The sequence below is a fragment of the Phallusia mammillata genome, chromosome 5, assembly GCF_965637545.1.
Source record: "Phallusia mammillata chromosome 5, kaPhaMamm4.hap1.1, whole genome shotgun sequence".
Classification (NCBI taxonomy): domain Eukaryota; kingdom Metazoa; phylum Chordata; class Ascidiacea; order Phlebobranchia; family Ascidiidae; genus Phallusia; species Phallusia mammillata.
The window spans coordinates 23,460,832-23,476,332 of NC_137256.1; the positions used below are offsets into that span (position 1 = coordinate 23,460,832).

Genomic DNA, 15,501 nt, shown 5'->3' on the forward strand with positions numbered 1-15,501 from the left:
GGTTTTTGGGAACAAAATACCGCGACTTGTTACTTAATTGTTACCTCATACATGGGTGACGTCGTAACAGCCGAAATTCAAACCCGAGCCCGAAATTATAAGCCCGAAGCCCGGCCCAAAACCGTATCGTTTTTAAGAAGGTCCGTTCAGGCCCAAAAGTTAAATTGACAGGCCTATACATAAAAGCCTACTAAATGTACAGAATACATAATATAGTACAGATTGTTTAAACAACAACGTTGTAGGGTTGTTGGGTGTTAGGTGAAGTCAAGCAACTAGCCACGTAGTTAGATAATTTTTTAGGTTGCGGACAAACGATGTAAAGTCACGCCAGAATTAAGTCTGTTTGTTAAAAAATCAAAGCCCGAGCCCGGCCCGACTTACAACTCTACGTAACAGATCTAATAGACGAATAAGGCTATGCTAGACAACACATATGTTTCACATATAACTGCGAAACCGAATCCATGAGTCATCACATTTACATTTGCGTGTTACCATAAGTTAATATAAAACCAGATTCGGTGGTTATTGCGCAATAAATCATCCACGCCAAGTCAACGGCAGAATCTAAATATAGAGACTATGACATCGCACAGTGTGTGGACTTTGACAAGAATCGATTTCGCCGAAAACCGCTGGAAAACAGTTAGTGGTTAGTGGTAACACCTTGCTAATTGGCTTAAACCACAGTAACCCCGAAAAATCAATGATGCGTGGGCATTGACGTCACACACGATGAGCGAGGGAACAAAGGTTGCACTCGGCGCTGAGACAATGGTTATAGAATCGACCTGTAACTCGACTCCCTAAGTTAAAAACCCATAGGGTCTCTACTGGGGTATCAGGGTCTCTACTAAGCGGATTTGACACTCGGATAATAAAGTTACTGTTTAAACCCTGAACGAACGCATGAAATCGGTAAAGCCCGTTAGCGGTCGGACCATTAATTAAAGGTTTTCCACAATGTTTGTCTAAAATTTCGACATTGCTACTTCGTTAAAAAACTTCCTTAATTTTTTATTTAAACAAAATGAAATAAATGTCATCAAGCAAAACCAACAAGGCCAGTCTTAATGTACAACTTGCTGTTTCAACACAGTTTGAAATTTGATATTGCGCTTTGCTTGCTCAAGACAAATGTGAAAATGTTTTAAAAAAGTTGCTGTATTTCGCAAAACTGATAAATTTAAAGTTGTTTTTATTCAAGTGCTAATCACACACAGCAGTCATATAGTCAAATGTACCAAGCTAGCTTAGCGCGTCTTGGTCACGTGAACACTAACTACACGCGTGACGTCATCAGAGTCACGTGACGAATTTGTTCGCACCCCGTGAAATATGATGTTTGTTTAGGCACGACTCATTCTGTTTAGCTAAGTCGGGTTGGCCCCTTTTAACACACAAAATATATTGTTTGTGGCGACGCCCTAGTTATGTTTGTGTACGTATCGTAGGGGCTTTGTAAATCGCGGTGACTTGGCACGACATGCTATAGCACTCTAAAACGGGCTGTGGGCTGCTATTTTGGGCGCTTTTATGTCAAAATAACATCGCTCGTTTCAAGGCGTTTACGAAATAAGTATCATAGAGTAGGGTGCAATTAACCAATTTGACGTATAATTAACTAAAGTTACGTAGGACTCATAAAGGGTGAAAATGATAAAGGGTGAAAATGATTGTTATATTATGTTCAGAACAGACAAAAGGTCAAGTTACATCTAGTTCTTTTGTTTAACTTAAAAAATGACAAGATAATACGATGTAGCTGCAGCGCGTTTAGCACTCATCCACCAATTGTGCCCTCCACGTTTATAGTCTCCATAATGTTTTAACGTTGCGCAGCTATTTCCTGGTTGGTGATTGTTTTAGTGCAATTGTGTCGCTATGTGTTCTTTCACCTAGCGGATAAACTCAACTCATATGCGGTTAACCATTTTTACTTGTCTCGAAATAACAGGCGCTAAAGTAGTGAGATTTTAAATCTTTCGCAACATTTCACAAATTGACCGCAATTTGAAACACAACTCTTGCGTAACGCAAATAACCAAGAGGAAATTACGCATGTTTGGCCGGAAATTATGCAACGTAATTCGCCAGCCATGTCAACAACCTATTTATGAAAACAATTTCTCACAAAAACAACCGCACAACAGTAGCTTCTGATGACCCGTGAAATTGTGCACGTTTCGATTCCACCGCTATCAACACTTATGACGTACTCGCTTGTCGCAATAAGGTCTGTGTTTGCTCTAACGAAGTGACGCGCAAAATTCTAGCGAGACGCGCGCCTATTTTCGACCCGTTACGTGATGCTCAAGCCTGCTTGTTCAACACGTGATTTACGCGGGCCTGTTGTGACGTAAGTCCGGAGAAAAACATCGAGTCAGACGAGAGAAAAAGAAAAAAGGCAAGCCATCATACCTGCAGTATAAAACCGAAGCCACTTCAAGGAGATCTTCTATTACCAAAAGATATCAGACTGGATAAACGATTATATCTGCAATACATTAAAAGCAGCATGGAAGTAATCAATGTAACAACATGCCAACTTGGAGGTATGTTAAGAAACTGTAAAGACAGTCTTTTAGTTATCGACTGTCGCTCGTTTTTGACCTTCAACAAAAGCCACATCAGGCATGCTGTAAATGTAAGAAGCAACAGTATCATGAGAAGACGAGCACGAGGGGCCTTTACACTTGAAAACGCTATTGTAAATGCTGAAAAACGGAACGGCTTTCTAAGTGGATCTATTACTACTGTCGTTGTGTATGATGAGCTTGGGGAGCTGAAACAGGAAGAGCTGAACAGCGCAAAGAAAACTACAGCTATGGTTATCAAGTCATTACAGGAGAATGCCAAAACTAGTGGATCAGCTGTCCGTGTTGCCTATTTGTCAGGTAACTGGATAAAATTGACATCAAAAACTTCCCTAAGTTAAAATGGTTAAATATTATCTTGGACATTTTTAGTTATGTTTACTAACAATCTCTAACTTCAGCAGTTACTGGAATCGAGTTTTGGGTATTTTTCAGTTATATTTACTCTGTTATTTTATCTTTACAGGCGGTTTTCATACGTTCCAAGCCCAAATACCCGAATGCTGCGACGGTTCAATGAGAAGTTCATTGCAAAACATAACTGTGGAAGAAAAAGTCACTCCGTGCACTCCCACCCCTGTTTATGACCAGGTAAGCGTTTGAAACGAATATAAATTCGGTCAATGTTTAAACACGGTTGTCATGTAACTAGGGTTTAAAAAGCAAAATATTTATTGGTAATGAATGTTTAACAATTGTTACAAAAGTTCCCATAGGATGATATAGTAAGGGAAATTTTGATTGATTTTAATGTGATAAAATGCTACGGCGTTATTTGGTCTGTTTGATTAGAATGTTAATTTTTTTCATTTTGGTACAATAACTCCAGTGAGCTTGTATATACACTGCTGAAAACATAATAATGTCATGTTTTACATTTTTGACGACGCGTGTTTTACATTGTTGGTGGTAACAACGATCATTAAAACGTCTGTAATGTCATGTTTTTACGATATACAAGCATGGTGTTTGTGATCTAGCTATATTTTACGTCCCTATCTAGGAGCTTATTAATACAAAGGTTGTTTTTTTACCTACAGGGTTCCCCAGTGGAAATCCTTCCTCATCTTTACCTTGGTTCAGCCCACCACGCTTCACAACGAGAAGAGCTCAAATCCCTCGGAATAACTGCTTTAATCAACGCAAGCTCCTCGTGCGAAAACCTCTTTGAATCCGAATTTCGTTACAAAAGAATTCCGGTTGAAGACACGGGAAATGCCGATATTAGCTTGTGGTTCGACGACGCGATTTCCTTCATAAGTAAGTATTACTAAATTGCTAGGTTTAATAGGACAACGAAATTCTTAATTAGCACCTTTGCAAGGCCTTTAGTTGTTGCGTAAAGTGTGTCAGTTGGCTTTGACATGTATAGCACTCATAAACATGGCACCAGGTTTTGCAAAAAAATCTAAGTATTGCAAATTCGATATGCAAGAATATTACGTAATGTATAAATAATATTTAAAAATATCGTACCAGCCAAGCTGTCATTGAAATGTCAAAACACATTCATGGTGACACAGCGTAATCTCAGCTTCTGAATTGCGTTTCAACAGAAAGCATTGTTTGCATACATTCCTAGTATCGCCCAACCTAGGTGTGTAGAACCAGTGATGCGAAAATAAGTCCGGGCTTTGCACGCGAAAATCCTGCTAGCCTCGCGCGTGGACAAAGTGGTCTTTGTTTGAGTATGAACCGACCCGTCAAACCGCTATTGAAAATCACTTTTTGAGGTTAAAAGCGCTGGGCTTGCAGCATAAAAAACACGCCGCATTAATATCTGATAGCTGGGAACAAGGTTTCGAACTCTAGCATGGTTGTAAATATCACCACTCGCGCAATGAAGTTTAATCTGCAGGTTTATCGCCTAAACCGAACCCTGTAACTTGAGGTGTTGATCTTTACCTACGCTCGCGCACCATATTTGGGCATAGCTTTCGTTCGTTGTGCGTCAACGCGGGTCTGGTGGGCGATCTCTTATTTAATGATGCGCGGTGCTATTGAATAGTCTGACGTACAGCAACGCTGGGGCGAAGAAAAACAAGCGTTGGTGGCGACCACGCGAATGTAGAATTGTTTTGAAACTGGAGAATGGCGAAGCGACGTAATTGGAACGTTTGTTGTACGCGCGAACTCAGATTACTCAAAACAACAGCTGGCTTACGGGAATAGATCGATTGTAACTTGTTTTGTAAAGAGTTTAAAGATTGTTGTCCCGCTGGGAACGGTGCCAATAGAATCATTTATGTTACAACCCATTGCATTATTACAAATATAAAATAGAACTACTGGTGTCTTTGTGCGTATGATTCATTGTATTAATTCCTTTCTGTTTACTTTACAGATAGTGAAAAAGATAACGGCGGCAAAACCTTTGTCCACTGCCATGCTGGGGTCAGTCGGTCAGCAACCATCTGCCTCGCTTATCTGATGACCAGATACCGTGTGTCACTCAACGACGCCTTCCGCTACGTGAAAAATCGCCGAAGTGTCATCTCACCAAACTTCAACTTTATGGGGCAACTTTTAAAGCTTGAATCAGCCGTGAATAACAACACAGGAGCCTCCTTGAATGCTTCAGGGCCAAGTCTCTTCGACAGATGCGCTGTAGCCCGCATGGAAGCCATCAGCGAGCTTGACAACGCAAAAGAAAATATTCCAACAGAGTCTTCGGACTCAGAAACTGAAGTGAAACCTCTGTCTTCGGTATCAGCTTCAAAACTTTACAAGCGCCGAGCAATCACAGTCATGCCTTTGAATATTCCTGACAAAGGGCGTTTGTTGTGTGAAAAGCGTTGTCAGACTGCTCCAGCGTTCACAGGCGAAAAAGGATTCGTATTTGGAGAATCGAAACGAAGTTGTAATCAGGAGATTGGATTCCCAATGAATCTCTGTCGCCACCCACGTACGCTTACACTTTCAAGTTAAAGCGTTGATGTATTAAAACTACGCCCTAAAAACGACGGTTTTACCTTTTTGTGCAACTGTGAAAAAATGTTCGACGCTTGGAAATGCACAATATAGAATTTCGAATCTTATTCATCCGAATCCAGCGCTATTCCGATTCAAACGTATTTTCTTGACGGATCCTATTTCATTTTTAAAGTTTTATTTCGGAGCAGTTCACTATTCTATAATGTGCATCTCCAGCCGAATACCACAATCCGATTTCGAATCTTTGTGCAATCCTGTGTTTTTATACTGTTCCTAGCGCGCTTGAACCTCATAAAGCCTGTACACATCACTAACCTTGCCCTTTGCGTCTTTGAGTTTTTGTCCTGCTGGCAGAATGATAACTTAAAACGCAAAACCGCTTTTGTGCCCATACATTAACCAGTCTGTGCTTTTGAACGCTTTAAAGCCGCTGTCTTTTTGTGAACCTTTTTTTGTGCCATTTTGGACAGTAGTTTGTGTTACAGGCTTAAAGAATGAGAGACTCTTATATTTTGTCGGAGTATAAACTTCTGTTTGTTTGTTGTTATTTTTGTTACCTATTGATGTTGCACCGAGGGATTTGTTGAAGCAATACACGCATTTTTTTGACTACTTATATCTCGTTCCGTTGAAGGTTAGGTAGAAGGCAGTTACTTACACTTATACCAAGCCGTTGTGCTAGTGCCAAGTTGAAAATACGTCGAAAAAAGTAGTTCAATACAAAAAAAAAACGCTACTTAAAACAAGTCGGTAGCCACTGGGCGTTTATATGCCAATTGAAAAGGTTCAGAAATAAAAATGTCAACACATGTTGCGCAATTGTGGGTAATGCGTTTATCTTAAATAAATTCCAATCCAGTGGCACCCCCAAAGAGGGATACATTTTGGGCGAATTCGGTGCTCATTTTCTGAAGCGGCCATAAGGTGACAGGTGCAAACTCAATTTAAATTATGTGGCTGACTAACTATAATATCACGAATTGCATTGTGGTTGTGAATCATGTAATCTTATTTGTATTTCAAACAAGTTTCCGATGACCGCGAAATGAAAAGCGTTGAATAAGACACGAAACTTGTGATTCAGAGAAAGTGGACGATTAAGCGTAAGAAACAAGCAGCAGTATTGCACCAGCAAGCTGAAAGAGCCTTTCTCATTACCTTGTAGGCGGTTTTAGGCAGTTTTGTAAATTAGGTTTTAGGAAAATGCGTTTCGCCTTACATGACGTGGTGGACTTTAAAAGTAAGAATAAAAACCATAAAAGATAAGTTTAAAAACTTCTCCCAAAACCGTAAAATTTTTTACTGCTATGACTGGTGGAACACCAAACCACACACATGGGCCTCTCGCACTTAATTTTATCTCAATCTGATCCTAACTCGTTCACTTGGGTGCTCAAGGCAGGTTTACAAGCTATTCATGCGCATTCAAATGTTTATGGGTCCTTTTTCGAAAAAGGTCCAAAACTAAACGGTGATAAATAATTATTTGGACGTTTGTTTCCGCAACAAGACTTTAATGAGTGTAACTTTAACTGTAATGTAGTTGAACATGAAAAACCTTGCAAGTTTCAAACAGCATTACTTGTAGTTACTTTGCAAATGTCACTGAATCATTTAGAAACAATTTTTAGCAAAACAAATTGTGTTCAAAATCAAGAAGCGTATGTTTTGGCTAAAATTGCAAACTGCATTAGTTTTGGAGCAACGTTATTTCGTGATTTGGCTTTTTCGTGGGTAACCTTCGCGGTTTCGACTTGCCCTCTTTGTGAGGTAACAAGGAATAATCCCGAGCTAATCACGTGAGTCACTCGCGACGCGCTAAGGAGAAACGCTCTGCAACAGCGTGTTTGTGGTAGTGGTCACGAAAACATCGGGCTCGAGACGCGCTGGCTCGTGGTCCTACGTCACAATGAGAAATGACGAAGTGTTAAGTACGTCACGGATGAATAGATAACCGTCAAAGATTTTATGCGATGTTATTACACCTGACGTAAATTTGGATGTGGTCCAAATCTGAAATAGTGAGTGTTTATTTGATCTGCGATAATAAATTTTTTTGATGAGCGTTTTTTTCACTGGGAGTAGTTAAACCTCAGGGTACTACATAACACTCACGTGGGTACCAGGGGGTGTTTGGGGGTTCACTAAAGAAAGTTGTATATAATGCAAGTAACACATATACGAAACACACCCAACAATTTAACCGTTTAATTAAATGACTGCAAACCGGCCAAAAAGCCCCTTAATTCAGCAAAGGTTTAGAATAGGAAACAACATTAAAGAGCACAGGTTCAGATTTAACAGAAATTTTTGGGACAAAACTGTCAAAATTTGTAAAAAAATTGTCACCACGTATCCACAACTAGTCAAATCTTTCCAAAAATGTTTCTTATTTAGGTTAAAACAGAGGCGTAATGTGTATTGTGTTACAGTCACATGGCAAACTATATGCCACATTATACCGCTTTGTACCAAATAAGGAATTGGGATCAATTTACAAACCCTTGTGTTGTCAACAAGGAACGCTTGGTGTTTTATAAGAGATTGGAGTTTTGCGCAGTGCGGTAAATTCAAGGCGATTGTTTCCGAGTTAATTTCCACTTCCGGATATTCAAGTTTGCTTATTCGTGCGAAATAATGTTACTCATTTTACCCGTATGGTAGTATAGGCAATTATTATCACGGATTTATGGCATTATTCCTTACATACTGGGATCCTGTACTTTAAAAAGGCGTTTCTTATAGTTCAATGAAACGTTATACAACGGAAACCTATTAATTTAAAGAAAAATCGGCTTTTTACAGTTATACTGATACGACATTTCATGAAACTTTTATCAAATAAACGCAATGTTCTAAACCAGTGGTTCCCAAACTTTTTCATATTTTTTTCAAAACGGTCCCTTTGCCATTATTTCGAGGGCTTGCGGTCCTTAATCCTTAATGTGTATTTCATAAAAACTGAGCTAGTTATGCAAAATTGCGCACAACAATCATCCAAAGACAACATGTGACATCACAAACAGGACAAAAACATTACGATTGTGCGCGAACAATTGCATTTTTGATAGTTGTCATTCAATAAAGGCCATTGTTTAGCAATGGAGACAGTCGATTCTCAATTCTACTTCGATTTAAACTTATTTAGTGGCACAAATTGACGCCAAATAAGATTATAGAATTACTTCAACCGCTTCGCGGTCCCCCAAAAATTGCCTCACGGACCCCTAAAGGACCGCGGACCCCAGTTTGGGAACCGCTGTTCTAAACAAAGTTAAGTTTAAACACCATTTTGTCTTGTTGAGCATACCGACTTTTGGCGCTTTGGCCTAATACGATGTTCTATGATTTGGGACTTTCACTTAAACTAACACAATGGTCCAAACAAAAGTAAGTCTTTAAGCATAAATATTACTGCCAAGGTACTGGTGTATATAGAATACATCGTTCAGACGTTTCGACAATCTCTGTTGTCATCATCAGTGCAGGTTCCAACGGTAAGTCTATTGCAGGGAAATATGTTCTATGACTTGGGACTTTTGCTCAACACAAAGAGAATGGTGGGTTTTCTATTTGAGTGGGTGGACCAATAGTGTAACTTCCCGACGTCGTGGTTTAGGGAAAATGCCACCGACAAGTCAGACCCAAAACCGCCCACGTATGCATGGAAGCCAGACACCAACAGCTTGCGAAACCTGTTCTTCCGGCATTTTAGCATCTCATGAATCAACACTGTTTTCTCCTATAATTTGCGACAGTCTGAAAAATGGTTTTAACAAAGAGAAGATTTAGGGGCTTAAAACCATTTAGTGGGCGCAGAGAAAGAATCAGGTTTAAAGTCGTGTCTGTTTCGGGTTCAGGCGTCAGGTTGAAAAAAGTCCCTTGTTGAAAACTGGCTTGTTGCGGGGCAGACTTTACACCAGGCCTCATTGTGCCACATAATCACTTTCGGCCCTTTGATGCGAGCTTTATCCACCAAAAAATACCCAAAATCGGAACCGCTGGCAAATCTAGTTGGCGCGGTATTTAACGAAGTCCAAAGAATCCTACTTAAATGATAAAAAAATGTAAAAGGCCAAATATACTATGGGATTTGTAAACTGTAGTAAAATGCAAAGAACAGTCAAGACGTATCGTTTAAAACAACATTTATAAAACTATAACTTCTCAAATAGCTGTGTGTCGTTACTGGCTTTACCGGTAAACGATTCAAGAAACTTCTTTAGGTTTAAAGCCTCACGTGACATCGCAAGAAACCGGAAGAAATTGGCGGCACGCCAGAAATGACGTGCTATGACGTCACTAAATTTCTGCTGAGCGCAAGGTAAGGAGAAAAATTAAGTCACCCCGTTCTAAGTAATAAGCTAAACCTTCCGAACGGTGGTAGGTTACAAAGATGAATGACAACATAATAGGGTTCACCGCTCTGTCGCCGAAAAGTCTGTAGCAGCGTTTGTTTAACTTCCAGCATACCGTTTCAAACCTACACCTTTTTTGAGAAATGCACTGCATAAAATATTTATAAAAGTCTGCTTTTACCATTCCCTCTTAGTCTTACGTACTTCGTAGTGACATAACACATTGAAACGCGGTTTTACGATCTTATGTTTATGCTCAAATACTGTTTTAGGATCTTTGTCATGTATGGAGTATAGACTGCAAGTTTATGTAACCTATGGTTGCCCTTACACACCTAGCAAGCATGAACCAAATGTTCTACGTTCCGATTAATATGTCGCTCTAAAAATGTCATTAACACAATCTTTGTCATATTGTAAAGACAAAAAATACATTTCAAAAGATTACCTTTAGGAATGGGCCGGGTTAGGGTTTAAGTTTAAATAAATCAGGCTTGATTTGAGCCTGAACTTACACTTGACCACATTTGTGCAATTTTACATTGTTAAACCTAACATTCGTGCCCAATAAAGTCAAACTTTATAAACAATTTCAGTTCAAGCCGGGTTTGAACTTATAATTGACCTTTAGCTATCAAGTCAAGCACTTTTTGTGAACAGTTTCTGTTTGTAACTTAAAATACCTTAAAATGACAGTTATCCATTTAAGCGTATATCAGCTGTGACAGCACAACGATAAGAAACTCATTGAGAAAAATATATGCGTAGGCTAAGTTGTTTGGTTATTAAAAAAATCTCATCGCCAAAGCGTAAAAAAACGTAAAATTCACCCCCGGCCAATTTCCGCAAATCCCAATTTCTTTGTGATTTCCGCAACAGAATCAGTCTAACTGTTATTTTGTTTTCATTACATCCTCTGGTTCGTAATTTCGATTTGTTTTAATCTCTGGTGTTTGAATAAGGGCCTAATGAAAATCTTTCGAATTATATCAGGAAAGTAGTTTAAGTGGATAATAAAAAAATGGTTATGGCGTGTGTTCGTAAGGTTAATAACCTAGAAAATCACCGGAAAATGGTTTGTTTAGAGGGTTTTTTGATGTTTCTACGGCATTGTTAGGTTGCTATCAAAGTGAGTCCGTTTTTTAATTTACAAATTTGTCATTTAACGTTTAAGTTCATCAGACTAGTTGTTATTTTTAGATCGGAAATTCAAGCAATTGCGCCAGATTGTCACAAAAACCTCATGTCGCTACTTGAAAACCAAATGGCATAGGAAAGCAGTAGAAAAAGCTCGAAGCCGTGACTAAATGTTAAATTCGTGAAAAGGAAGTCCCATTTTAACAAGTCCAGTATTACGCTTGTGAAAGTTATATTAGGGTTTCACCACGAGACGAGTCACTCAATATTACGTAAATGCCATCACGTATTATGCATAAAGTAATGGTAGGCAAATTACTGCGACATGTTTTGACGGGTTTGAAAATTGCATTTTGTGTTGTCAATAAAACTGTTATGCAAGGAAGGGGTTTTTGTTTGTTTGAATACGCCCAAATTTCACAACGGCTGTGTAATTACTGGGAAATTAGGAAGACCCATAAAATATGTTTTGACGGGTTTGAAAATGCATTTTGTGTTCTTAAACTGTTATGCAAGGAAGTTGTACAACAGAAGTAATAGAAGATTATGTAAGATCCAAAAAACATTAAATTTGTTTGTTTATCATTTTAGGTGATGTAATGGAGAATTCCGATACGTAGACGGAAAAAAATTTATGTTGAGCTACAAAACGACTTGCATAACTCTTTAAAACAAAACAACTAAACAAAACTGCCAAGACTATGATTTTTTAAATTTCCGAAACAAAACTTGTCAATCACATCATTCAAACATCGTAAAACGTTTTAAATTGAATTAAGCGAGTCCAAAATTGAACAATAAAGGACATCAATTGTCCAACAAAATGCAAAAGAGTCAAACTCTACAAAACGGAAATGGCAAAAGGGACAAATTAGGGGTCAAATAATGGGTCAGCGCGCCATTCTGTCTGCAGACAATATGGGTCAAAAGGACAAAACAACAAACAAAGTAGAGGGAGACAAAAGTTTCCCTTAATCGCGTCCCAAAATGGTCAGTCATTAAAAGGTCGAAAAGATCACGTGTTTTGGAAGCTCGCCACACGGAAGTGATGTCGCACAGACGCGCGTGCGTCATTTCCGGAATTCCACTATTAGCCTGTTGCTTTGAAATCACGCCACGGCGATGACGTCACAATGTGCAGCGTGGCACTCACGTCACTGGCCTACGTGACTATGACAGCATATCTGATAAAAAACTTGGTTCTCCAAAATGTTTTTTATTTGACAAAAAATGTTTTTTACAATATCTCGTTGTCAAATATCAAAAAAATTGTTTTTAAATATTCTTTAAGTCGTAATATGTCACAAGTTTGAGAAATGTTTATTTCCAGGTTAAAATCAGTTAACAGTGTTTTAAAGAACAAATTAATTTCGCTAAAATGCATCTTCAGTGTCTATGGAGAGCAATAAAAGGGATAAATTAGACTAAGCTCATAGTTCAGTCGTAAGTTGCCATATTTTGCTTAGAAAAAACAAGTATTAATCTTTACTTTACCTCTAGGTAGAGTTTTATTTGAACAATTGCTTAAATTTCCCGTTTACTTAAATGATTAAATTGATTTTCTATCGAAACGTGCGGTTAATGTACATCATAAAATTTACGGGGTAATAAATTTGATAATTTTTTTCTTTAAATCTGTTACATGCATTTCCTGAATTAAAAAATAACGGAAAAGACTTTGTGGCATTCTTACGTCACACAGACACGTCGGACGTCTTAAACTTGTCGAAAGAACTGTAAGGGCACGGTTATTTTGTCTTGATCTGTTATACGTCAATGCAGTGGTATATCAGTCACAGCGCACTTAACAACGTCGCTTTTCCAGCGTACAACACTTACAGTAATTAAGGCTTTGCGTGCTTCTAGCGTTACTCACAAGCCAATATAGCATTGTGCCGTAATACATGATAACGACTTCTATTGTGAGCGCCTACACGCACGCACAAGACAGTTGGTATTCATGCAGACGGCTCTAAACAGAGGTCTTCTTGCAAAAAGCGTGCCATGCGTGGAAATAGGGGCGTCACCACAAAACAATAAGTGATTTATTCGTTCAGTTTTAAGGGGAAAAACTTAAAGTTTGTTGCGTTGACATTTTAAAGACATGAAAAAAGGATATTTCATATACAGCAACAAACTTTACAATGAACATTTAAGAGCATTTTTTCTGTATATTTTACTGATAATGGCAAAAATTATGCGCCCTTTACTGTAATATGATCACAAAATAATCCTAACGTTAATTAAAGGGTTAGTCATTGTTTTGCGCATAAATCGTACAAAAACATTTTTAGACACCCAAAAAAGCTTTTTAATTGCAACACAAATCTGAAACTAATTTTCAGCAAACAAGTTTGATGCAGGTAAATGGAATTTCAAACCCAACTGTTCAAGCTTGAATACAGAAAGTATGCTTGTGGGCCTGCTGCAAGTTTTAACACCCCAAGTGATATCGCACTTTAATGTAATCCCTAAATTTAGTGAGATTCAAATCTTCACCCCAGCAAAGACGTCAAGAGAACCTGTCATTTTCCAAACCAACTGTGCGGTAAGTGAAAAGCGACGTTTTTTTCGGAAATTGGGCAGTAACATGTATCCTATAATGGCTTGATGTGTTCACAAACGTGACTACCGTCAAGGTAGTTTAACAGGTAAGTGTAAAAACGGATGCCACTGTACGGGCTGAAAGTTCTAGGAAAGTCACTACCATATATATATCATTGTAATGTGCTTTTTTTGTAAAGGTAAAAAAGAGATTGCAAAAAGAGACTTAAACACTCTGCTTTTGTTTTCGGTTACTGTTTCTAATAATTGTTTCGCGTCACAAAAAAGTCAAAAAATTTTAGATTTAGGTTCTTATTGGTCAGTTGGTCAGAAGTTGCTTATAACCCAAGCCTTAAATAGACGAAATTTTCTGTGATAATAAAGTACTAAAGAAAGGTAGCACGCCCTAATTTAACATAATATATGTGTTGTGCACTATTCATGGACTTTATGTTTATGGATGTATGTAAGGTTAAGAAAACTCATAAAACTTTTATTTACAGCCCGAAAAGAGTTTTACAAACATGACGTATTGTTGACGTCACGTTTTACAAGCATGATGCATCAAAACTGATGACGTAAATCCCACATGAAAAAGTCACGTGAAAATATTACGCAGCAACTTTTGTAGTAGATATAATGCGTCAAAGCCAGATTGAGGGCATAGCGTTTTTTTTTCCATTGTTTGTCGCCTCAACTAACGCTTAATTGACATTTCCTTTCTAGCAGTGACATTCTTATGCGGTTACGGGTGTGTTAGATTGACGTTTCACATTTGCGACTGTTCTAAATTTATCCTATTTTGGCCTTTTGCCACCGTCACTGTCAGTAAATAGCTTCCGAATGCGCTCGTCCGCAAAAATTAATTCGTTTTTTTTATGCCTCGTTATCATGAAATTGAATTTTTTCTTGCTTGTCTGGTGGGATTTTAACGCAAATAAGAAATTCAATAGGAAGTATTTTTAATGCAACCTCTAATTGACCTTGCGGCAAAACAATAGTTGAGTGAAAAACAACTCAATCAGGCTACAGCAGTACTTAAATCAAAATTACTTTTTACAGTTTTTGGTTTTTTTTAACTCCATATGTTATCTTAAAATTTTGGTAAAGATTGTTTAAAAACAGTCGATTTTGCAAAGAATAAAAAGCAATTTTCTTCAAACAACTAAACCACATTAACAGGCAACATTTGACAATTAATCTTTAATTTGACAAAATATTCCTATATTATGTTGGTTAAAAATGTTTGAGTTTGTTCACAATTCATGCCAAGAATCATCTTATTTTAGAAGGTGTCATATTTGTTATACATTGCGTAAAATTTTCCCCATGACAGTAAATTTACTTTATTGTGTCACATATTATTAACAACCCTAAAGCGAAAAATAAACTTGACTTCTGCAATGACGTACATAGGTACCAATTTTCCAAAACAAGCGTAAAAAAATATTCACAAGCTTTTAAAATTTTACTATTTCAAACTATGACTGCATGTGGCAATCTGTACAGAAGCAAACCCGCGATTAACGCAAAAGGCATAAATAAGTCTTAGTTGCTGCTGAATTTTTAGGCCCGAGGGCTGTATATATGAGTCAAGGCACATAAGAACTAAATAGACGTCATTGGGAGATGTTTTGTTGGAAACGGTGTAAATTGATTTGGTATCATGATCGAAGCTAAATTTACGATGACTTCGCGGGCTACATGCGGTGGAGAAAATTATCAATGGCGTCTTCGTGGGAAAATTTTAGGTTACCTTAGAAACCTGCAAATGTTTCATGCGAAAATACGTAGGAGGGTTTAACAGGAAAATTATGCGAGTCATTTGGCCAAAAGAATTTTTGTTAATAATCAGTTTTTAAAATAGAAAACCAAATATTAAATTCGTCTGAAAGTTTAAGTTAAAAATCATAGTTAAAAAATATGAC

At 37.9% G+C, this 15,501-nt stretch overlaps 1 protein-coding gene across 1 annotated transcript; it reads left to right on the forward strand.

Annotated features, from left to right (window-relative positions):
* The first annotated feature begins 2,450 nt into the window (after positions 1 to 2,450).
* Positions 2,451 to 6,146, forward strand: LOC145230516 (dual specificity protein phosphatase 1-B-like). Its single transcript, XM_080095961.1, has 4 exons — positions 2,451 to 2,900; positions 3,067 to 3,191; positions 3,641 to 3,860; positions 4,945 to 6,146. The coding sequence occupies exons 1-4, from the start codon at positions 2,522 to 2,524 to the stop codon at positions 5,526 to 5,528; spliced, it is 1,308 nt and encodes a 435-aa protein (XP_079952087.1). The 5' UTR covers positions 2,451 to 2,521; the 3' UTR covers positions 5,529 to 6,146.
* Positions 6,147 to 15,501: the final 9,355 nt, after the last annotated feature.

Bases quoted from the DNA above. Each gene is read 5' to 3' on its own strand.
- LOC145230516 (XM_080095961.1), top strand. From the start codon at position 2,522: ATGGAAGTAATCAATGTAACAACATGCCAACTTGGAGGTATGTTAAGA. The intron at 2,901-3,066 runs GTAACTGGATAA...TTATCTTTACAG, and splicing joins CCGTGTTGCCTATTTGTCAG to GCGGTTTTCATACGTTCCAA. The intron at 3,861-4,944 runs GTAAGTATTACT...TTTACTTTACAG, and splicing joins CGACGCGATTTCCTTCATAA to ATAGTGAAAAAGATAACGGC.